The following is a 25,999-nucleotide window of genomic DNA, read 5'->3' on the forward strand; positions in this document are numbered from 1 at the left end:
ATAAAAGGGTTTTTTTTTTCTAATTTATATATATTATATCTTGTGAAATTTTATTTAGTATTCTAAATTGAATTTTTCCCTGTAAGTTTGGAATTATATTCCCTCATATTGTTATATATATATAACATGCACTTAAGGTACACCACTATATCATGAGCAATGCCAAAAAAATATATTGTTAACTTATCTATAATCTTTCAGTAAACTGGTGCAATTAAAAACGAGACCAGTAATAATGGAAAATGTACAGAAACAAAAAAACAACAAGAACTTGGCTTTCCTGAATTACCATAACAAACACTGTGTTTTCCAACATACAAGTCATCAAATATTTTGGACCCAAATACTCAGGCATTATGACTGAATATCTAATTCTACATTAACCAATTTTTTTTTTTTTTTTCCTATTTTAAATGGTAGGTTGTAAATCAACCATGTAGAAGCTCCTTCCTTGTCTGAAATGATTGGTGATGGTCAGTCAGTTTTTAAATACAATAGATAATGAAAATGATCACTCTTACCTTCCTTTTTATGTTGAACACTAATGGACACTTGACCATCAACACTCAGCAGATATGTTACCGCTTCTTCTCGCGTCATTCCAGTAATTTCAACATCATTCACCTAAATATATGAAACAAAATGATACCATCATCATCATTGTTTAATGTTTGTTTTCTATACTGGCACGGGTTGGACAGTTTGACATGGAACTGGTCAGCTGGAAGCTTCCCAGATTCCAGTTGTCTTTTGTGACATGATTTCTATGACTGGATGCTCTTCCTGATGCCGGCAACTTAACAGAGTGTGCTGAGTGCTTTTTATGTGCCACTGGCACAGGTGTGTGTATGCAGCACCAGCACAGGTGCTTTTAATGTGGCACCAACATCTGAAAGAACCAGCCCGTATGTGCGGAAGACAGCGATTTTACTTAATTTGATGCGTCTTATCAAGTACAATTTATCACCACATCTTCTGGTCCCTTGTCATCTCTTCAGTGAGGCCCAGTGTCCAAAGATCCTTTCTCACCACTTTATCTCACATCTTCCTGGGTCTATCCCTTCCATAAGTACCCTCCACAGTTAGAGCTCGGCACCTCTTTATGCAGCTGTCCTCATCCATATGCATCACATGACCATGTGTGTACATACATATGAAATTTACTCCATGGTCATTAGTTCAATAGAATACATTTTGCCAGATTAATGATTATGGATTAAATGTTTATCCACATCAGATTTATCTTTGAGTTATTTATTCTCAGTGGGTGACCAGCCATAACTTCTTTGAACTTGCCAACCTCTGGAATATATGCATGTGTGCATGTGTGTGTGCATGTATGTATACATGTGCATGTGTTTGTGTCTCCTTGTTTTGACATTGTGTGATAGTTGTAAATGATCGTCACTGTTATACAAGCAGTGTCATTCATTTGCATTATGCTGCGAGAACATGGTCTGGCCATTGGAAAAATATTACCTTGCTTGGAAACAAGCGAAGGTAGGCAACAGGAAAGTCATCCAGCCACAGAAAATCTGCCTCAAAATCTCTATCGGACTCATGCAAGCATGGAAAATTGGACGTTAAAATGATAAAGATGTACATATGTCTATTTATATATATACAAATATATATAAACATTAAATATATACACACATATACATATCTATACATATATATCCATACATATATATATATACATATATATATATATACATACATATATATATTTATAAATATATATTTATACAAATACATACATACACACACATATATATATATATATATATATGCATATATGCACACACACACACACATGTGCACACCAGTACTTAAAGAGATAAGAACTTCCGTATCAAAATGATATTCAGACACACTGTTTACACAGATAGAGAGAAATGGTGTATACAATTTATACAAAAGACTCAACGTTTTCAATGCAAGTGACAGTAGGGTTGTTGCAATATCGCTAGCAGATCAAAGACATAGGATGTAACAATAATAATAACAACAATACTAATAAGATTTATATATATTTCCCCCACGAAGTAATTAATTAGCAATCTATATAACACACTGGCTAATGTAACATTTGAAGAAAAAAGAAAACAAAAAAAAAACCAAAAAAAAAAACCAAAAGAATTTCACTGTTTTAGCTTTTTCCAATACCATCAGGCAGAAGAGGAAGAATCATCTGGCTATTTTATATGAAATAAGTGAATAAAAAGATCAAAAGAACAGAATTAAAAAAAATTGTCTGATCGAACTGGTTGTAATGTTTTGATTACATTGTATTGATTGGTTTATTTTGCCATAAGTATGAGGAGATGGAGGGAAGGGAGTAAAGAGAGTGTAAATGTATCATCTTTAAATGGGGTGAAAAAATTCCTGAAAACCTTAAACAGCAACTAAAACATTTTGGAAAAACATACGTTAAACATTACAAAACAAAAAAAAAGAAAAAACTATGAATAAACAATCTTAAATCATCCCCAAGAAAACTCCTTTAAATAATATCAACAAAAAATTTCATCAAAAAGAACAAAAAAGTTTCCAGAAAACAACTATCTTTTTTTTTAAAAAAAAATTCCTTAAAAGATATCAAACCCATAAAAAACAACCAGAAAACCTTGATAATAAAAATTACAAAAGCAAACAATAAAAAAAAAACATTAAAAAATCTCAACTAAAATAACCCATTAAAACAAAAAATATAAAAAACAACCAGACAAAAAGCCATGTAAACATACCCCCCCACCACCACCATTACTACTAACCAAAGGAAATGAGATCAAACATTTATGAGAAATCAAACCAATGGAATGTCCTTAAAATATGAGACACAGAACTTTGACATAAACCTATTTGCTTTGTTATCTTCTTCATGGGCCCCGAAGACATGGCTAGAGAAAAATACTACAAAGTGGGACATGGATAAGTAGCCTGGGTTCTGTAGCATAGGGGAAATACAGAAATGAATTTACACACACAGAAAAGTACCCAGCCTTTCATTTGCAAGCGTCATTTCAGTTATTTCGACCACTTGTAACTGCTGAACGAAGGAGGTGCATCAGTCGATTGTTGGCTGCATTGTCCTCACCACATTAGTTGATTGTAAGATTGCATTGAGTGAATATCTCTAGTCTTTTCTGCAAGATGATGTACTCAGTAATGGAAAGAATGGAGATGGTGGAAGCATATGTGAGAATGCTTTTTAAGGCGGCGAGCTGGCAGAAACGTTAGCATGCCGGGCGAAATGCATAGCCGTATTTCGTCTGCTGTTACGGTCTGAGTTCAAATTCCACCGAGGTCGACTTTGTCTTTCATCCTTTCGGGGTCGATAAATCAAGTACCAGTTATGCACTGGGGTTTATGTAATCGACTTAATCCGTTTGTCTGTCCTAGTTTCTCCCCTCTGTGTTTAGCCCATTGTGGGTAGTAAAGAAATAGGTGGAAGCATATGTGAGAATGGGTTCTGTTAAGCATATTTTGTATTTGCACTACTCCAAAGAACCTGGGCTACTTTTGTCGTGTACCACCCTGTAGTATCTATATATACCTGTGTCTTAAGTTATACATACCACCTTGCTTCATATTAACCTCATCATTCAAAATACAGAAAACAGAAAACGTTTATTTCAATAGTAAAACTAAAGCAGTGCTGAAATGGCAAACTTGTTTGAGTGTCAAATCAAATGCTGTGCAGTATTATTTCGGCTCTCAACACTCAGAGTTCAAATGCTGCCAAAGTCAACAAACTAGCAGTCAAATACTAGAGGTGGTTATTCTGCTTGTCTGTCTTTCTTACTACAAAGTGGTTACATTGCATTGTGGGAATGGTTGTGAATGACCATATATAGTATATCTGTCTCCAGAAATGAAAACGAGTTTGAGGGAGAGACTAGCAACCTATTTATCCATCCGTCCATCCATTTTCTCTACCACTGTTCCTAGGAAGGTCATGGTAGGAGAGTTCTCAGGCCCCTCCTCCATAGGATCCTGTCAAAAATAATAATCATTACCCTTTCTGGTTTGATTCCCAAGTCTGGTCAACTGAGATTATGGATATTGTCCAGCCATCTTGTTCTTGACCTATCCCTAAGTTTCCTGCCAGATAGCTCGGTTTGAAGAATCTGTTTTGTGATTCTTCCCCGTGATAATTTACTCACATATCCACAGTACCAGAGCTGTGATTTCTCAATGCAACCTATCTTTATGATAGTCGATTTATACCTTGTAATATTGAGTATATAAGAAACTGTGTGGAAGCCTTTAGAGATTGTCAACCAAACACTGGTTTATCATTTTTCATACCAATGTTTACATCCTTTGCTCACACACACACGTGTGTGTGTATGCAATAGATTTCTACATAGTTTCCACTTATGAAATTCCATTCATATGGTGTTGGTCAATTGAAGGCATAAAATGCCAAGTAGTGGAACTGAACCAAGAACCATGTGAGTGCAGAGCAAAGCTTTTTAGCCATACACAACCATACCTGTGCTCATGCCAGATATCCATAGAACAAACATTAATAGTTCATTTTTGGATTTGGTTTGCAAGATTCTTTATATGAGTTCGTATGTTGAAGCATATTCTGTTGTGTCTGGGGAGAGTCATTTTCTTTTTGTGCCTTATAATTTAACACACTCACCGGTAAAATTTCCACTTATTTCTTATTTTTATTTTAAATTATAAGGCACAAAAAGAAAATGACTCTCTCCAGACACAACAAAATATTAATAGAATTAGTACTAAGATAGTATAAAACCCTAAATATGTTTTCCTTTTGCACAAATCCCTTATGTACAAGTTTCATTTAAACCTAGTAAGTCACAGAAACAATAAATTAAGAACAGCCACATTACCACTGCAGTGTAAACAAACAAAAGAGGAAAAACAAACAAAAATACAACAAAACACTCCAAATGGTACAAACAGAAGCTACGAGGAACAAGAATTATATAATCTCACCTTCAGAATTTGGTCTCCTTCTACAAGACCTTCTTTTTCAGCACCACTACCTGGATGAACAGAAGCGATGAAAATTCCAGTTGCATTTCCTCCAGCCAACCGCAATCCAAGACCAACTTCAGGATCCTTGCGAAAAGTCACATATCTAGGTTCGGTTCTGAAGAATAAAAAGAAGACCCACCAAATTTTTTTTAAATGCACAATACAAAATATGCTTAACAGAACCCATTCTCACATATGCTTCCACCATTTCCATTCTTTCCATTATTGAGTACATCATCTTGAAGAAAAGACTCGAGATATTCACTTAATCAGTCAAATGTAATGCTTATTTATTTATATTGGAATCAATCAGACGTTGTCTCATAGTTTTGAAATTTTGATGATGTGACTGTTTAATTTTAGAATGATGTTATAGGTCAGATGTAACAGACTGGATCTGGTTGGTTTGAACATAAAACAGGTAGAATATTTGGACCAGACATGGTCAGTTTAAATGCCAAAGGGTTAAATTTACCTGCTACTTCGTTTCTTCCCTATGTATGACCTGGAAAAGAAAAAAAAATACATATCAGAAATAATGTCAAACCACATCATTTTTTCTTCTTTACACTCAGAATAAAATACAAAAGACTAAAAATCACAGTATTTATTGGCTGTAGTCCAATGACTAGAACAAGTAAAAGATATGATTTTTTTTTACATAGACTTTCCAGAAACTGTGTGAAACCTAGATATTGAACCAATCCTGGTCTTGGAATAAGTACACTATATCTCTGCATGTTGTAAGACATGACAAAAATGGTTGGCAATGAGAAAAGCATCTAACTGTAAAAGTATTATCAGGGCCAAATGAGCCACGACCCAGAGGCTCCCAAGCTTGGAGGCCTCAAGTATTGGGAGGAGGGCATTTATCTCAGAGAAGCTAAAAAACTTGGGGTTAGAAATTTAAAAAAAATATACTCAAGCAATCAAATAAATAACCTGGTATCATTGTTTTTACTCATTTAAATTTTTCTTAATCAAATAGAGTTCTTTTAAAATTCTTGAGACCTCTCTTGATTCATTGGATCCTTTTAGTTTTGGGGTCCTTATTATTACCTTATACTTTGAATTAGCCAAACTAAAGGGTCCCCAAAGCCTATTGGCTCAAGAGCTCCACTAAGTCTAAATCTGGCCCTGAATATGATAAGAAAATTGTCATGGAGCCTACAAGAGCTAAAACTCCTTTAAAATAGTGTTGTTGTCACATAGACTTCAGAAATCCAATCAAATTCATGGTTATATGCCATCCTAATCCTCTCTGGATACATTTAGAGTCTTATACAGATGATCCTGATTTGCAATCTCACACAGAATATGTTCAGAATAGTGTGATATATATATATATATAGGGCGAGAGAGAGGGGAGTTATAGTGAAAAAGAAAGATAGGAAGAGGAAGAAGAGTTATTATGAGAAAGGGAGAAAGAAGGAAAGAGAGAGAGAGAGAGAAGGAGAGAAACCTGTTGATCTTCTCAAATATTTAAAATAGAGATTTTTTGATTTTTCTGATGAGGAAATTAAATAAAAGTTGTTATTGCCAAAAAATATATTTTAACAAAAGCAACAGAGGAACATACACACACACACACCTATTCTCACATACATACATGGCTTTTTTTTTAAACATAAATGCATCAATTATCCTTCGTTTTGTTTCTCCAATTCTTCCTGTTTGAAATATCAATCTCTTTATCTCTCTCTCTCCTCCTTTCTTCCTCCCTCCCTCCTGCTCTCTCTCTCGTCTTACTCTTTCTGCTTTATGGCTCCCCCTCTCTTTATCTCTCTTACATAATATACTGCACTTTGTTTACATTTACCCATCCAGTGTAATTCATAATTAAATGATTCTAGGGACTACTTATATCTGAGAGAGAGAGAGAGAGAGAGAGAGAGAGAGAGAGAGAGAGAGAGAGAGAGAGAGAGAGAGAGAGAGAGAGAGATACAAAGGGTAACAGAACGAAGAGTATACAGTTACCCTCCCCATTCTCCTGATTTGGCTTCATCTGACCATCATCAGTTCCCCAATATGAAAGAAGACTTGGCTGGAAACCAGTATCGTAGTGATGACAACATCATATCTGCTGTTTATGACTTGTTTTTGAGCAACAGGATGAAAGCCTCTTCACCAATGGGATCCAAGCACTGCAACACAGATGGGAGAAGTGTGTGGGGTGCAAGGAGGTCTATGTTGAAAAATAAGCCTCAACTGGTCACATTCTATGAGAGTATCTTGGCTAGTCTATATGAATTTTTCAGCCAACCCTTAGGAGTGGCTGTGTGGTAAGTAGCTTGCTTACGAACCACATGGTTCCGGGTTCAGTCCCACCGCGTGGCACCTTGGGCAAGTGTGTTCTACTATAGCCTCGGGCTGACCAAAGCCTTGTGAGTGGATTTGGTAGACGGAAACTGAAAGAAGCCCATCGTTTATATGTATATATGTATGTGTGTGTATGTATGTGTGTATATGTTTGTGTGTCTGTGTTTGTCCCCCCAACATCGCTTGACAACCGATGCTGGTGTGCTTACGTCCATGTAACTTAGTGGTTCGGCAAAAGAGACCGATAGAATAAGTACTAGGCTTACAAAGAATAAGTCCTGGGGTCGATTTGCTCAACTAAAGGCGGTGCTCCAGCATGGCCACAGTCAAATGACTGAAACAAGTAAAAGAGTATGTATGTATGTATGTATATATATATATATATATATATAATATATATATATACTCATAAGCTAAGATCTACTGAAAGGGATAATGCCATAGAGAGGGGAGGAGTTGAGAGAGAGAGAGAGAGAAAGAGAGGGGCAAACAAACAAAGCTGAGAAAGGTAAAAAGAAAGAAGGAAAAAATGAAGTAGACTGCTTACTCAGTTGGCTGTGATCTGTTGAAAGTAACAGGAGGTTGTATGTCATTCTCTGGTTCTTTGCTGCTATAAGGCTGTTTATGAGCTTGTGGACTTCGTTCATAGTGTGACTCAAGGAGCTGGTCAGAGTGACGCTGTCGAGGCGCCGTGCCATACCGCTCCTCCCTCGATTCATATGGATTCTCATGCAAATGACCCCGGTTTTCAATGTCGCTATAGTAGTTGTTGTGCTTTACTTGTGATGCATAAAAGTCGTCTGGATGTAAGAAGTCTTTACCTGTTGGAATCATATCTAAACAGAAGGAAATTAAAAGAGGTTAATTATATTATTAAAGTTGAGCTTTTCAGTACAGTTAAGAATGAAAAAAAATGTAAGATTGAGTAAATATTGTGAGTGGATTTGGTAGACGGAAACTGAAAGAAGCCTGTCGTATATATGTATTTATATGTATGTGTGTGTGTTTGTGTGTCTGTGTTTGTTCTAGCATTGCTTGACAACCGATGCTGGTGTGTTTACGTCCCCGTCACTTAGCAGTTCGGCAAAAAGAGACTGATAGAATAAGTACCGGGGCTTACAAAAAAAATAAGTCCCGGGGTCGAATTGCTCGACTAAAGGCGGTGCTCCAGTATGGCCGCAGTCAAATGACTGAAACAAGTAAAAGGGTAAAAGAGTAAAGAGTAACTTTTGAGATGTTCTCAATAGAGTTTTGAAATCATTCAGAAATTTCAAACACATCCAATTCCACATATCATGAACTTATGAAGAAAAACAATAAAAAAAAAAATCCTAACACAGACGCACACAACCTTATGTCCATACATGTATCAGTCCAGAGCACATCTTCATTTGTACAAAACTGGGTTAAATCTATGATGATTGTGTGTGTGTGTGTATCATGTCAATAGGGTGAAGATCTGTGAGGTGTTGTGCAGACCTTATTGGATATAAAATTTTAGGTCGTGCAATTATTGCTGAGGCAACTCTCTGAAGCCTGGTCATGTAGGAAGGTGCTACTGTGAGCATGGAAGCTGCGAATGTGAACCTAGGTGAAGTTGACTGCTGGTGCAATAATCTTATACACAGGCATTACTGGCATTTTGTATGGGCAATGGTCAGAGATGATCTTGCTTGGTCACAAGTGGACAGCCATCATCATCGTCACAGATATATGTCATCGCCATCATCATTGTTTAAATGTTAACTTTTCTATGATTGCATGGGTCAGACAGAATTCAGAGAGGTAGGTTTTCTACAGTTTAATGCCCTTCCTAAAAAAGATAATATTTCCCCAAGACCCATCGTAGGTCATTTGTATGCACATCATAAAGATAGGCAACTGTGTTCCTCAATACACTAGGTAGACACATGATTTGGATCTCATCATTGAGCCTATTTTTTAAAACTTTTTTCCCTTGTTTTTAATATATATCTCATAGGCATAGACATAGGCCTGTGGTAAGAAGTTTGCATCCTAACCACATGGTTCCGGTTTCAGTCCTACTATGTGGAACCTTGGGTAAGTGCCTCCTATTATAGCCCAAGGCTGACCATATGGGTAGGCATTGCATATGGATTTCAAAAAGTGAAAGAAGTTCATCATATGTGAATGTGTGTGTGTGTGTGTGTCTGTGCATGTGTGCATGCAGTCATTGTGCTTATGCTTGTTGCACCCTACCACTGCTTGGCAACCAATATTGGTTTGTTTATGTCCCTCATAACTGAGCAGTTTGGAATAAGAGACCACGAGAATAACTACCAGGCTTAAAAAAAAACAGAGAAGGGGGTTGATTCATTTGACTAAAAACCCTGCAAGGTGGTAGCCCCAGCATGGCAATTGTCCAATGAGTAAAACAAGTAAAAAATAGCAGATACAAAGTAATCTCAAATAGTGAGACACAGGTAAGAGAAACTGTAGTGTCTAAAGACGAAGCTGTTTTATTACCTGAATCAAGTTCTTGGGGTAAAGGTGGCCGAGGCGGTGGTGGTTCTTGATTGTACATGTACCGACTTTCATATCTTGATGATGCATTAGGGTGGTCACGACTCGCACTAATTGGACCAGGGCCAGGCAGTAGAATGTCACCATGGGAATGGTGCATTCGATGCAGACCGGGGGGTCCCAGCGAATTCGTCTCATCTTCATTTAATGCTCTGCTCTGATGCGGCCGGTAAATATTGATATCTTCTTTTTCTAACGATCTTTTTAAGATCCCATATCTAGACGAATAATCTAATTAAAAGAAGAAAGGAAAAGCATTTATAATAGTTCCTACACCCATAGCTGGATTATTTAGAAGCTCACTTTGCAAACATCTGGGTTCTATATTCAATCTCACTGTGTCTTAGGCAAGTGTCTTCCTGTGTAGCCTTAGGCTGACCAACACTTTCATCATCATCATCATCATTGTTTAACGTCCGCTTTCCATGCTAGCATGGGTTGGACGATTTGACTGAGGACTGGCGAACCAGATGGCTGCACCAGGCTCCAATCTTGATCTGGCAGAGTTTCTACAGCTGGATGCCCTGAGAGAAACCCAATAAATATACATGTATATATTATTATTATTAGAAACGGCTTGATTTGGTCCCATGTGACTTAAAAGTTTAATAGGCTTCTTATGGAAACCTAGCTCATAGGAATCAGTTAACCAAATATAGGGATGTGTCCTTCCATTCAGTTAACTGAGTCCAATGGACTCTGTTTCAGTAAGAGGCCTATGAAACTTTAAGCCACAGGGGGCCACATCAAACTATTTCAAATAATGATATATGAAACACCTACTAAATGTGTTGAGTGCCTCTTTCTTTCATTTCTCCACTCAACCATACACATACACACAAACACATGCACACACGTGTGTGTGTGTTTATTAACAGGTAAACTTACTCTCCTATTGTTTAAAGTTCCATAGACATAAATCATTGTATACATTTGTGTACATCAGAGAAAAACAGTATGTCACATTGCATCACTTCATATAAAAAAACCGAAAAGGTAACCTAGCCATTTGATAAACACAGATTAATTAAAAATAATAATGGAATGGAAAAGGTACTGAAGGCACTAGCATCAATATAATCAGCTAAAAATATTTGAAGGCGATGACCCAGCAAATCACCCAGTGGCCAATGACTGAAACTAGTAAATGAGGAAAATAATTATTTCAGCACGATTAATTAAGCTCACATAATAAGCGAACAAATACAGTCTCAGCTATGAGGTTATAAGTTTCTTATGTAACCACATGGGTCCAGGCTAAATCCCACTTTGTTGTACTTCAGACAGAAACCATGCAGCTGTCCATAGAAATGATCTTTAACCTCATCATAATCATTCAACGTGTCTTTTTTTCATGCTGGCATGGGTTGGGCAGTTTGACAAGAACAGATGAGCCAGAGGGCTCAGTTAGGTTCTCTTTGCTTTGGCATGATTTCTACAGCTGGATGCCTTTCTTAACACCAACCTCTTAACAGAGTGTACTGGGTGCTTTTTATGTGATACCAGCACTAGTGAGGTCACCAAGTACCTGCAAGATAAGACCTCTCCAACTGAGCAGTGTAGACTGGAAGAGTGTCTCGCCATTTCTCATCTGTATTCCAAGAGGCATGAGTTATTGGGATTGTTATAGGATGAGCCAGTTCTTATCTGGAGTCATTATTGTCCGGAGATAGATCACAAGATCATTTTTTTGCTCAAGTGTTCCATTTTGCATATGGTCTCTATGGCTGGATGTCAACCAATTAACAGAGTGTAGAGGATGCTTTTTCTAACTGCACCAGCACTAATGAAGTGAGGTTGCTTTGTATCTTGAAACATTAAAGAGCCCTTACTACTCTACATTGTCTCTGTTCATTTAAGGTAATGCATGTGTTGATGTGGGATGGCAAAATTGGTGTGTGAACAAAAATACTTTGCGGCATTCTGATCCATCTCAGTGACACTAGGTCAGCTTTACCTTCCTGTTCTCATTTGAGTCAATAAAATAAATACCAGGCAAAGTATACTGGAGTCAGTGTATTCAACTAAATCAGTAGAACCAAACCGTTCTATTGCATCATGGAACAGTTTCATGCAAGACAGTCTTACCACAAGCATAACAAAAAACACAAAGTGCATAATATATAATTTAATTATTACATATACCTTCGTTGTCATTTAACGTCTGTTTTTCATGCAGTAATGGGTTGAATGACTTGACAGGGACTGGCATGGCCAACACCAATCACATTCCATAGTCTGTTTTGGCATGCTTTCTACAGCTGGATGCTCTTCCTAATGCCAACCACTTTACAGAGTGTACGAGGTGCTTTTTATATGGCACCATCACCGGTGCTTTTACATGGCACCAACACCAGTGCTTTTTATGTGGCACCAGTACCAATGATTTTTACATGGCACCAATACCAGTGCTTTTTATGTGGCACCAGTACCAATGATTTTTACATGGCACCAATACCAGTGCTTTTTATGTGGCACCAGTACCAATGATTTTTACATGGCACCAATACCAGTGCTTTTTATGTGGCACCAGTACCAATGATTTTTACATGGCACCAATACCAGTGCTTTTTATGTGGCACCAGTACCAATGATTTTTACATGGCACCAATACCAGTGCTTTTTATGTGGCACCAGTACCAATGATTTTTACATGGCACCAATACCAGTGCTTTTTGCATGGAACCAACACCAGTGCTTTTTATATAATATACATATAATGTAAAAATACCTTGCAGACTGTGATAGTGAATAAAAAGGAAATTAAATTAAAATTGTGATTTATTCTGTGTCACCTGGAACCAAATTATCCACCGTCCATTTATTGGGGACCCCTGAACTAAATTCTTTGAAGGTGGTGCTGCTGCCAGCACTGTGACAGTCTGATAACTGAAATCAGTTAAAACAGTACTGAAAATATGTTACCTAATTATAGCTTAAATTAAACTTCATTAACTGTACTTTATTTCCCTGATAATAATATGGAGAGGGAACAATTAAAAGAAGGAAACTTTACCAATTTCTTCTTTCGGTTGACTATTCTGTCGTTTGTGTCTGCCGCCATCTGTTTTTTTCTTTGTAATTAATAAATGAAGTTTGTCTTTTGTTTTTTCTATCAACCTTTTGGCATCTGTTATTGAAATGTTATCGACAGGGGTGGCATTTATCTGTTGTAATAGAACAAAGGAAAAAACAGAAAAGATTAAATAAATAAAAAAGACTTTATTGCAATTTCATGACAAAATGATATTACTGAGAAAATAAATTATATTATTCTGAGAATTGGTGGATTGACAAAATTGTTAGTGTGTCAGACAAAATACCTGACTGCAGTTTATGACCCTTTACATTTTGAGTTCAAATCCTACTGGTCAACCACATTGTTTTAGGTTCAGCCTCAGTGTGGCACCTTGGAGCAAATGTCTTCTACTATAGCCCCAGAGTGACCAGAGCTTTGAGAGTGAATTTGGTAGACGGAAACTGAAAGGCGCAGGAGTGGCTGTGTGGTAAGTAGCTAGTTTACCAACCACATGGTTCCGGGTTCAGTCCCACTGCGTGGCATCTTGGGCAAGTGTCTTCTACTATAGCCTCGGGCCGACCAAAGCCTTGTGAGTGGATTTGGTAGACGGAAACTGAAAGAAGCCCGTTGTATATATGTATATATATATATGTGTGTGTGTGTTTGTCCCCCTAGCATTGCTTGACAACCGATGCTGGTGTGTTTATGTCCCCGTCACTTAGCGGTTCGGCAAAAGAGACCGATAGAATAAGTACTGGGCTTACAAAAAGAATAAACCCCGGGGTTGAGTTGCTCGATTAAAGGTGGTGCTCCAGCATGGCCGCAGTCAAATGACTGAAACAAGTAAAAGAGTAAAAGAGTAAAGAGAGTATATATGTCTGTATATGTTTGTGTTTGTCTCCCATCCCAGTGTTGGTTTATTCATGCCCTTGTAACTTAGGGGTTTGGCAAAAGAGACCAATAGGAAAGAATAAGTACCAGGCTTAAAAAAAAAAAAGTACTGGGGTTCATTAATTCAAGTAAACCTTTCGAGGCAGTGCCCCAGCATGGCCACAGTTCAATGATTGAAACAAATAAAAGACTAAAGATAAAGATATAATTTGTTCCAGGATAGAAAAGTGCTTTGAATAATTTGGTTTCATTAGTGTTGAAATTATCATTCTTCTCAACAAGCTCTAGTTTTACCAATAAAACCACAGTTCTCACATGTGACAGTATGAACGGAACACAGTGGCAACAAGTTAGATTTGTATTTTCATTTTCCCACATTTATCATTAGTTTATTTAACCTTGAGGACTCAAAGTCTTTTATAATACTGAAACATAATTTTCTCTTTAACCCTTTAGTGTTCGCATTATTCTGCCAAAATTAATCCTTTTTTATCCACATTGCCTTGAACTAATCAGGCATTATCTTGGTGCTATGAGATTCTAATGAGGTAGCTGTTAATTTTTAAAATGATATTGTAGGGTTGGTGTGAGAGACCAGATCTGTCCAGTTTGAACATAAAACAGGCAAAATACTTTTGGCCGGATATGGCCGGTTTAAATTACACTCCTGTGCTATTCTTTTAAAACATGTTATGGGTACACTTGAAATAAATAAATTCAGTCTCAGTTTAACAATGTAGCTTAAAATGATGTTTTAGGGCCCTATCATAAAGTTGGCATATGTCTGTGAGTAAGAGAAAGAGAGAGAGAGTAGATGTGTGTGTGTGCGCGCATGCGATGATCTTCCATCTGCCTTCACCCACTATGCATTATTCATTAACATGCAAGTGGCTGAGCACTCCACAGATACTTTCTTTCTTTCTTTTTCTTTTACTTGTTTCAGTCATTTGACTGCGGCCATGCTGGAGCACCGCCTTTAGTCGAGCAAATCAACCCCAGGACTTATTCTTTGTAATCCCAGTACTTATTCTATCGGTCTCTTTTGCCGAACCGCTAAGTGACGGGTACGTAAGCACACCAGCATCAGTTGTCAAGTAATGCTAGAGGGACAAACACAGACACACAAACACATACATACATATATATATATATATATATATATATATATATATGTATATACACATATATACGACAGGCTTCTTTCAGTTTCCATCTACCAAATCCACTTACAAGGCATTGGTCGGCCCGGGGCTATAGCAGAAAACTCTTGCCCAAGATGCCACGAAGTGGGACTGAACCCGGAACCATGTGGTTGGTTAGCAAGCTACTTACCACACAGCCTAACATAGTTCTCAGGGAGATTCAACACAATACAGAATGTGACAAGGATGGCCCTTTGAATTTCAGGCACAACTCATTTTTGCCAGCTAAGTGTACTGGAGCAATATAAAAAAAAAGTGTCTTGCTCAAGAACACAATGCACCACTGGGAATCAAACTCATGATCTTACAACTGTGAACCGAATACCCTAACCACTAAGCCACATACCTTCCACATTGTTTAACTAAAAGGCTACAGCAAAAGGCCTTTGCCCTAACTGTTGCCCAGTAGGAGCAAATCCACAACCAGGTTGCTGTGAAGCCAACCCCCTAACCACATGGCTGGCTATGACAGCACTGATTTTCTTTTATCATTTACTTGTTTCAGTCATTTGATTGTGGCCATACTGGGGCACCACCTTTATGGGCTTTAGTCAAACAAATCGACCCCAGAACTTATTTCTTTTAAGCCCAGTACTCATTTTATTGGTTTCTTTTGCCGAACTGCTTAGTTATGGGGATGTAAACACACCGATACCAGTTGCCAGGTGGTAGTGGTAGGAGACAAAAACAGACACAAAGACATACATGCATAGATATATACATATACTAGCAGTATCGCCTGGCATTGCTCGGGTTTGTTTCGACCCTTTAGAATTGGAATTTTTGAAAAGTAAAAATTTTGCATTATGTAGCTTGTTATTCTCTTTAAGTGAACATATTTTCTGATTGAAATACACTGAAAAAATGGCAACACAGCAGTCAAAAAATCGTAAGAAATAGGGATTTTCATAGAAAAGAAGCACATTTTTTATGTAAATAATTTTTGGTGTTAACATGGTCCGATTGGAATTTTTTCTTCTACGGAAGGAAGAGCAAGCCTTCTTCTATCATACTCTCAGTTTTGGTCAACTTGCGCTGCAGGGTCTCGGAGGAGATAGTGTTAGTTGAAGGCTACCAAACCTGCCATACACAGACAACTTCAGTTTTATATATATAGAGGATATGATGGGCTTCTTTCGGTTTCCATCTACCAAATCCATTCACAAGGCTTTGGTCAGCTCGTGGCTATAGAAAACACACAAGGTGCCACACAGTGAGACTAAACCCGGAACCATGTGGTTGGGAAGCAAGCTTCTTATTACACAATCATGCCTGCGCCTATACATATTGTTATTCTTTTTATTTTCCGAGATAAAATGCTTTGTTGATTTATTAGAATTGTCAGAAGTATATCTTCAATCACCCTTCTCTCGTATGCAGGATTCTTTGAATAAAATAGAGTCATTACAGATTGTTTTCATGTTCCGTATTACGTATCAACGAATGTTTTCATATTTCTACTCCACAATTCAACCTACTTGGTTATTTATTCAAATTCAGGTAAAAGAAAAAAGAAATACAGAAAAGACTTTCGGTCCAATCAACTGTATTCTTTAAATCCCAAGAATGTGTAGCGAAGATAACTAAATGGTTACAGTAGAGAATGGAGAGTGGCTGACTGGTGAAGATGTGGGAGAGAAGGAGCGATAGAAGTAAATTAAGAACATTAATGCCATCTGTAAGAGAAAATCAGATCCCATAGAACTTGCATAAATAACTGAACAATTCTACAAGTGTTCTTCAAAGACCGAGGCAATAATAGTTAAGAGAGGCAGTCAGTTTGTAAGTTAAGATCAAGGAGGTTATACACAGGCAATATATGTGGGTTAGAATGGTAAACTTTGTACAATATTAATATGCAAATATGCTAAAACTTCTTCAATAGTTGCAGCTGTATTGACAAACATTTTTATTCTGAATTGCAAATCAATAAAGATCAGCGCTGTTAAATTTGACCAGAATATTAAACATGAATATGTCTATGTATAAATATCTATCTACCTACTTATCTATATATGTATGTATATATATATATATATATATATACACACACACATACATACATACATACCTATTATCTATATAGGTGTGTGTATGTGCGTATATATATATATATATATATATATATATATATATATAATATATATATATATATATATATAAGCCTGCCTGGCTGTCTACCTGTCAGTCTATTTATCTGTGTGTCTTCATATCTATCACTCCACCAACAAACTTACATAGTCTTGTGTACACACACACATACATACATACATACACACATGTATAAATGTGAGTGTGTTTGTGTATGTAAATATATATATAAATGCATATGTATTATCTATTCATCTGTATATATAATATATACACACACAAATATACGCATACATATTTATATATACATACTTATATAAACACGTATAAATATATACATATATAACAAAAATGTAAAATTTGTTTATTTATCTAACTATCAGTACATCTGCGTAACTATCTATCTATATGCCTACATGACCATAGTTATCAATGAGTTGTCTTATATATATATATATATATATCTCTATATATAATATATATATATATATATGTGTGTGTGTGTGTGTGTGTGTGTGTGTGTGTGTGTATGTGTATGTATATGTGTATGTGTATATACATGTGTGTGTATGTGTATATATATGTGTATATATATATATATATATATATAACTATCCATATATCTATCTACATATATAATCACAAATGTATATACATTTATTCATGAGTTGATTTTGAATTCCATAAATACAAAAACCAGAGTACAAATGAGGATAATAATTCTGAACAGTTTCTGAATGGTTTGCTTTCCCCTTCAAATTTCCTTTTATTTTTTTTCTTCTTGTTATGCCAGCTCCTCCATGTCAGCATTGATTGACTGCTGTTGTTTCCCACAAACACAGAAATTTGATTGCTTGTAGGTGTTATTTAGCTCCAGGTCAGCCCTCATCACATCACACAGATCTATCTATGTATCCGTCTATCTGCATTTCATTCAATCTATCTATCCATCAGCATTTCCATCTATGATATATCTACCTTTATATATAAAACCTTTCCAACAGTGACCCTCTCATCTTTTATTATTGTTTGCCAAGTGAACCATACACTACATTATCCAGCAGGATTTGAATGCAGCATAACTTGGTTGCTATTTCTAGCAGATCTAGCAACTATATAAAAGAGCCCTCATTTGTATGATTACAGTAGCTGTTACTATTGTTGTTTAATCCCAGGTCATCCCTGAGTGTGTAGACCCTATCTATGATGAAAGGCATTCTAGCTGTATCATCATCATCATCATCATATCAACACTTGGGCTTACTGTCTTGAGTCCTACGGGGACTCATGGGGTCAATTACTCAGTTGCCACAGGTGAGGGTTGGCATCAGGAAAGGCATCCAACCATAGAAAAATCTGCCTCAACAAATTAACAAATTCCATCTGACCCCTGCAAGAATGGCAAAATGGAAATCAAACTGATGAAGATGATGTACCCAATTTCAATACCACGTCTCAAGTTGTCTCAAGCCTATGACAAAAGACATATGCTTAAAATATAGATAGATATTATGGAAGATGTGCTTAAGATGTGTCAGCACACACACACAGCTAGATTGAACCCTGGACCATGCTGTTACAAAATAAACTTCTTTTGCTCTATACGAGCCATGTCAACAGCCTGTTGGTGTTATGTGTAAAGGAACGACTCAATAGTATAAATGTACAAACTGAAAGTACAGGAGATGAAAGGTTTTAATTATATCAAGAGGAATAGAGCAGAAATGTTTCTAAAGAAAAAGGAAGTGTCTATGTATGTGTGTGTGTGTGTGTGTGTGTGTGTGTGTGTGTGAGTGTCTGTGCATGTATATTTTCATAAAATAGCAAGTTTTTAATTAAAACAAGATGATTATAAACATCACTTTAGAATTTTAATGGGATTTGCAATCTTTGATTTTAATGCAATTTAAAGTGTGTGTGTGTGTGTGAGAGAGAGAGAGAGAGAGTGAGAGAGAGAAAACATATGTGTTTTGTTATTTATTGGCAATTTGAGAAAAGATGTATAATGCAATTGGATATGACTCTTTTCCCTCTCTATGTATGTGTGTATATATACATATATATATACACACACACACATGCACATACAAATATATACATACATTACATATAAACATACATATGTACATACATATATATATATATATACCCTCTCTCACACACACAACACATACATATAATACACACAGAGATTCATATATATTTATTACTTTATTAGTTACACACATACACAGGTATATACAAAATGAAGCTTCTTGCTAACAAGTCAGTGAAGAAGCCCATATTTGGTTGCTTGACTGCTGGAAATAGTCAACAAACCTCCCTCAAATCACTGACTACCAGGTTTAAAAAAGGACACACTGGATAATGTGAGCTTGGGCTTCCTGCATACGGAAAAAAAGACAGGATGGTCACAGCTGGAATGTCTTTGATCAAAGGTCTGCTTGATCTGTGTTGACCTAGGGTTAAACAACTATTCTGAAATACACACACATTTATATATGTATATATGCATGCAGATATGTAAGTGCACATGCGTGTTTGTATGTGTGTGTGTGTGTGTGTGTATATATATATATATATATATATACTAGCAGTATCGCCCGGCGTTGCTCGGGTTTGTAAGGGAAATAACTATATAAGCATTTTTAGAGAGTTACTTCCCTTATAGATGCCAATTTGGGCTTTCTTAGCCATTTTTGTTTTGGTGTCTTCAAGCCATGAAGTCGTTGTTCTAAAAGAACGCTGGTCTCCTTCACAACGCATTACGACGTTGATTTCTTTACACTCCCTTCCCCACAGCTTCACGAGGGAGGGAAGGGGGAGAAGCAAACAGGTGCAGCTGTGAGCGTGGACGCCAACTCCGCCGCCATCGACACACGATGCATTTTATGCATTAAAATGGAATAAAAAATGATGTTAAATTATTTTTAAAATCGTAGACTCATTGTTGACGCGCGCTAATAGTCAGACGGGCTCGATATGAATCACGACTATAAGATACCTGAATTTGGTTAAACTGCACCGCAAAATGTGGGAGGAGTTAGGAATCTAAATCGAAGGGGACAGACACTCACACAACTAGAGTTTTATATATATATATATATATATATATATATATATATATATATATATAAATATATATATGTGCAAAACTGGAGAGGACACTTCGGTTTTGCTGTAAAAAGTGGCAGAAAAAACACAGGGGGTAGCAGTCACGAGTGATAAGTCCATTCAGATTGGCGTAAGATATGGGCGCTACGGGTTACCTCTGACGGTGGGAGGGACCCCGTGTTCCATTGATTAGCTACTGCCCACCTCAAGCCACAATTGCGGCACCTGCCACAGGGAGTGTTTGTCCAGAATAGGACTACACAGCCACAGCAGGAGATGTATTAGGACATGAAATGTAGAAGCTGGACTAGATTACTTTATGCGCAACTCCATTGTCTCCTAAGACAAAAAGGATGCTAACAACATATACACACACACATATATACATGTGCATGTGCGCCCAGTGTATGTCTCTATGTAGTAAAGGATACTACCAGATAATTCTTGTAATTATAAAGAATATAGTGGTTGCACCTAAGTTTATTTTAAGAATGCTGTTAATGTCATTTAAATAGGCTATACTCTTTCTCTCTCTTACACACATGTTATATACATCATCATCAGCCAGGTGCCCTTCTTGTGTCCAGGAGTTGGTCTGCCAAGACTCTCCAGCTCCCTCTGTGTTGTGCTGCATGCATGCAATCAACCAAGCTCTTATTTCCCGTCCATTCTTTGATGCGATCAATCTACAAATGTCTTTAACAACCTCTTACTCGCCTCTCCTCTGCACATTCTGTCTGGATGGATTTGGACCCTTACTCATTCTGCATTGTATGTCTAAAGCATGATAGTTTTGTGAACTTGATTCTCAATAATGAGGTGTGAGTGTTTATGGGGGAGGCTGAATAGTTTCTGGCTTTGGGTAAAAGAAAATACAGGGGGATCAGTTAATTATGATTTAGTTCAACATATTCCCCTCTTTGATTCACACTCTTCCTGCAGCAGTCCTTCAGTTTTTCTAAGCCCTGTAAAAGAACTCAGAAGGGTGGGCCTCCAACCAGGCCTTTTGCCAGGGACTTTTCAGCCCCCCCCCCCCCCCCCCCCCCGTAATTGTCTTTGGACTTTCAGCTTTTCTAGTACTAAAACGTTTCAGCTTTTCTAGCACTACAGAATACTCTTTTGAACACATTTTGCCCAATCCTTGAAAGATACACAACTTAAAGTCTTCTATCTTCTCCATTGCTCTCTACATTGTCCAAGTTTCTACCCCATAGAGGACAATTAGCATAATATAATACAACAGCTTACTAGCTTCAGTTTTAGGTGTTGTGAAAAATCTGTTTTATTCTTATAAATACTATTTTAGCCTTATTTGTTCTTTGAGTAACATAGCAACTTTCCTGATTATTCATTTGTCCTAAATACTCAAAGGTTTTATATTTGATTAAACTTCTGTTCATCTACCATTATATTTGCTTCCTTTCATTCACTCTTACTCATAAGCATTGTCTTTGCATGCTTTTAAATTCATATCTAAGCCTTTCTTATCACTTCACTGTTACAACATCAACAAATTCTCAATGCTGTCTGCCAATAATGCTGCATCATCAGTGTATCTTATATTGTTTATGTTCATTCCATATATTATATAATCTTTTCTACTCTAGGCACAAAGCCTGAAATTTTTTAGGGGAGGGGGCCAGCTGATTAAATTGACCCTAGTATGTAACTGGTACTTAATTTATCAACTGCAAAAGGATGAAAGGCAAAGTCAACCTCAGAATGTAAAGACAGACAAAATACCTATTTCTTTACTACCCACAAGGGGCTAAACACAGAGGGGACAAACAAGGACAGACAAACGGATTAAGTCGATTACATCGACCCCAGTGAGTAACTGGTACTTAATTTATCGACCCCGAAAGGATGAAAGGCAAAGTCAACCTCGGTGGAATTTGAACTCATAATGTAAAGACAGACGAAATGCTGCTAAGCATTTTGCCTGGTGTGCTAATGATTCTGCCAGCTCACTGCCTTGCTAAATATTATATATTATGCTCTTACTGTATGTATATGAACTTCTTTCAGTTTCCATCTATCAAATACACTCACAAGGCTTTGGTTGGCCTGAGGCCATAATAGAAGGTGTCACACAATGTAACTGAACATGGATCTATGTGGTTGGGAAGCAAACATCTTACTACATAGCCATACCGGCATCTATTGACAATGTTTTACATAAGACATCTGACTGTATATATATATACATATATATATATATAGTTAATCCAAACAAGAAAACACAAAAAAACACAACAACGCGAGGACGTGGAACAAATATAGTATTATTGGACGCTCAGGAAAGAAGGAGGGTTTAACGTTTTGAGCGGAGCTCTTCATCGGAAACATAGGAGAAGGAAAGATCCAGAGAAGGGAAGACAGAGGAAAAAATATCGCCAACGGTACACACGAGGTCATGTGTGTGTGTGTGTCTGTGTGTATCTGTACCTAGAGATTTGAACATGTAACACACACACATAGATGCATGATATATAGAACCTCTAGTTATGTACACACTTAAAGAATGGTGCATTGGCAGAATCAGTAGAGCAACAGATAAAATTATGATGCTACTTTATGTTCTAAGATCAAATCCCACCAGGTTGATTATGGTTTTTGTCAATCTGGTGGATAGTGGGTACAATAAATTAAGTGCCAGAGAGGTACTGGAGTTGATATAATCAACCTGAACCACTTTCGGTAAATGTAGGACCTTGTATTTAAGTTAGAGATCATAATCTTTTTTGGAATGGCGGAAATGGCAGAATTTATCAATTAAATATCTACTATGGTATCCAGCTGTAGAAACCATATCGAAAAAGAAGGAAGATATTAATGGAAAAGATGTGAACTGCGCAAGCCACATCCAGGCATCTCATCTAGGACTGGGGTGGGGGAGACCCCCAAACATTTTGATACAGGATCTATCCTGTATCACTTCTTTTTCTTTCTTTCTTTTCTTTTTTTTATTATCTCAGTTTAGAAATCATTATCCTTTTGAAATGGCAGAAATGACAGAATTTGTAGACATCTACCAGGGTATCCAGCTGTAGAAACCATACTGGAAATGAAGGAAGGTATGCAAACTACACAAGCCACATCCAGGCAACTCATCTAGGACTGAAGTAACTGGAGTTGGTGGGGGGGGGGCTGAAGGATGGAGACTTCAAACATTTTGATGCAGGATCTATCCCATATAATTTTTTTTCTTTCTTTTTTTGTATCAAGACTCTTTAGTCTTGTTGCCATTATAAAATACAATCAGTCCGTACCGATAGGAAGAGCAACTAGTCATACGAATAACATCAGAGATGCAGTGAGACATATACAAGCCATAATAGCATGGGAAAAATGAATTATGATGATGATGATGATGGTGGTGGTGGTGACGACGATGATGATGAATGTTTAATTTTGCACCCCCTACCTTGTTGGAGTGATTCTGCCTTTCATCTTTGTGCAGCTGATCAAATAAGTATCAGGTATATTACTCAGAATGATATCATTGATTATACACCCTAACCTCCCCACCACTGCCCCATGTCCCCATGTATTTGTGGCTCTATGCTGATATTAAAAATCATGATATATATATATATATATATATATGCACATACATATACATATATATATATATATATATATATATATATGCACAAACATATACACACGCTCATATATATCACTTAAAAGAGGTTACTTATATATCCAGGTTGTAACTACAGCCAGTGGTTTGTCATTAAAATATTAAACAAAAGGTAAAAAGGGGGTCAGGTATCTTTTGTATAAGGATCAGATATTTCATATGTAGCAATAAAAATCCAATATCATGAGCCTTTACTTTATTGATAGCCTTCTGACAATAAATTACATATATGTGTGTGTGTGTGCATGTGTGCGTGTGTCTATGGTGTGTGGATATAAGTATAAAACTGGATTAAAGCTGCCGTTGAAGTGAATGCTTGAATGGAGCATTTAGTTCCACGGATCTTCTTACATTACTCTGATCCAAAGTTAGCGGATGTGATATAACGATCATAGGAAATACATCATCATACATCATCAAACACTTCGTGATATTCTTTCTGTTTTTATTTCATACATTTAAATGCAAACACACACACACACACACACACCACACACACATTGAATCACGTATATGCGATACAGTCTATAATATTCCATCACTTTCAGAAGATCAATGAGACAGTATTTATTTTTCGTTGCTTTTTTTTTGCTACCCTTGTTGTTTTTGGTTTTAAACATCTCATTGATGTTTATTATTCTTATTATATATTTTTTTTGGACTCAGCTCTATTATTACGTGTTGATGATTATTCCAATGCAGACCCTGGTTCTAAAAGTACTTATGTCACATGAAAATCAATGACTTGGGCACTTTTAGCAGTAGGAGTTCATCTTGTTTTGTTTTCCCCTTGATGGTGTGAGATTAGGTTAGTAAATGTTATTAATATCCTCATATGTGTATGCATATATACATGCTGTGATGTTGTATTAACACTTCACATAGCAATAATTCCCAATTCAAGACTTTTTTTTTTAGTATTGATATTTACTTAATTTTACATCATGTTGAATTTAGTAACCAAAAATAAAGAATGCTTCATGTTAAACCATGTCGTTAAAGATAAAAGGTTACCTCATGTTAAACTAAACTATCAAAGATAAACAGTTACCTCATGTAACTACCTAAGGCAGTGAGGTAATAGAATTGTTAGCACACCAGGTGAAGTGCTTAGTGGTACCTAATCTTTACCTTCTGAGTTCAAATTCCACCAAGGTTGACTTTACCTTTCAACCTTTTGGGGTCAATAAAATAAGCACCAGTTGAACACGGGGGTAGATGTAATTGACTTAACTACTCCTGGGTAAAAGTATAAAAATTGTGCCCCTCTTATTTCTTTACTGCCCACAAGGGGTTAAACACAGAGTGGACAAACAAAGACAGACAAAGGGATTAAGTCGATTACATCGACCCCAGTGCGTAACTAGTACTTAATTTATCAACCCCGAAAAGATGAAAGGCAAAGTCGACCTCGGTGGAATTTGAACTCAGACCGTAGCGGCAGACGAAATACTGCTAAGCATTTCGCCTGACATGCTAACGTTTCTGCCAGCTTGCCGCCTTATAAATTGTGCCCCTCTGTCAAGCCATGTTGAGCCAGTGTGGCAGAGTAGGTTCATCAAACCAGTATAATCTCATGCTCAAATTCATGGCCTCCACATCAAACTATGGTTAGTGGAGAGAACATGCTGAGACCTTTATCCTGCAGCAGACTGAACATAGGCAATCCAATTCAATCAAGAAGGGTGGGTAGAGTGTGTTCATCAAACCAGTATAATCTCAAGGTCAAATTCATGGCCTCCATATCAGACTGTGGTTGATGGAAAGAAAAGGACAATGTGTGTATGTACATATGCACACACACACACACGGCAAATGAAAGACGGAAGATGGAATATATGAGAATTTATTAATCACGACAATTGTTTTGACACATCTAGTGGAATAGTGGATGTTGAAGCATGTAAAGCTATAATTAATAGCATGTAAATATTAGGCTGAAGAGCCCTTTTTGATAAAAAAAAAAAAAATCAAAGGCTGCCTATGGGACTTGAACCCACATCTGTAGACATGCTATTATTTATAGTTTTATGTGCTTCAAAATCCACTATTCCAAAAACAGAATTATTTCATGTTCTCTCAAAGTTTATAAATATCCTGATGCAACCAACTGTAGAAACATTGCCAAATCAAATTGGAGCCTGGTGCAGCCAC

General features: G+C 36.8%; 1 protein-coding gene across 10 annotated transcripts in view; it reads right to left on the minus strand.

Annotated features, from left to right (window-relative positions):
* Positions 1-25,999, minus strand: part of LOC115223434 (tight junction protein ZO-1) — an 832,981-nt gene that overhangs the window by 103,948 nt on the left and 703,034 nt on the right. For all 10 annotated transcript variants that reach the window (XM_029793980.2, XM_029793979.2, XM_029793984.2 and 7 more), the window contains 6 exons: positions 12,899-13,049; positions 9,826-10,113; positions 7,886-8,174; positions 5,495-5,524; positions 4,978-5,134; positions 522-624 (listed from right to left, as the gene is read on the minus strand). In XM_029793980.2, coding sequence (XP_029649840.1) covers positions 522-624; positions 4,978-5,134; positions 5,495-5,524; positions 7,886-8,174; positions 9,826-10,113; positions 12,899-13,049 — 1,018 coding nt within the window. The remainder of the gene's footprint in view (positions 1-521; positions 625-4,977; positions 5,135-5,494; positions 5,525-7,885; positions 8,175-9,825; positions 10,114-12,898; positions 13,050-25,999) is intronic.

The sequence above is a fragment of the Octopus sinensis genome, linkage group LG23, assembly GCF_006345805.1.
Source record: "Octopus sinensis linkage group LG23, ASM634580v1, whole genome shotgun sequence".
In the NCBI taxonomy this organism is placed as follows: domain Eukaryota; kingdom Metazoa; phylum Mollusca; class Cephalopoda; order Octopoda; family Octopodidae; genus Octopus; species Octopus sinensis.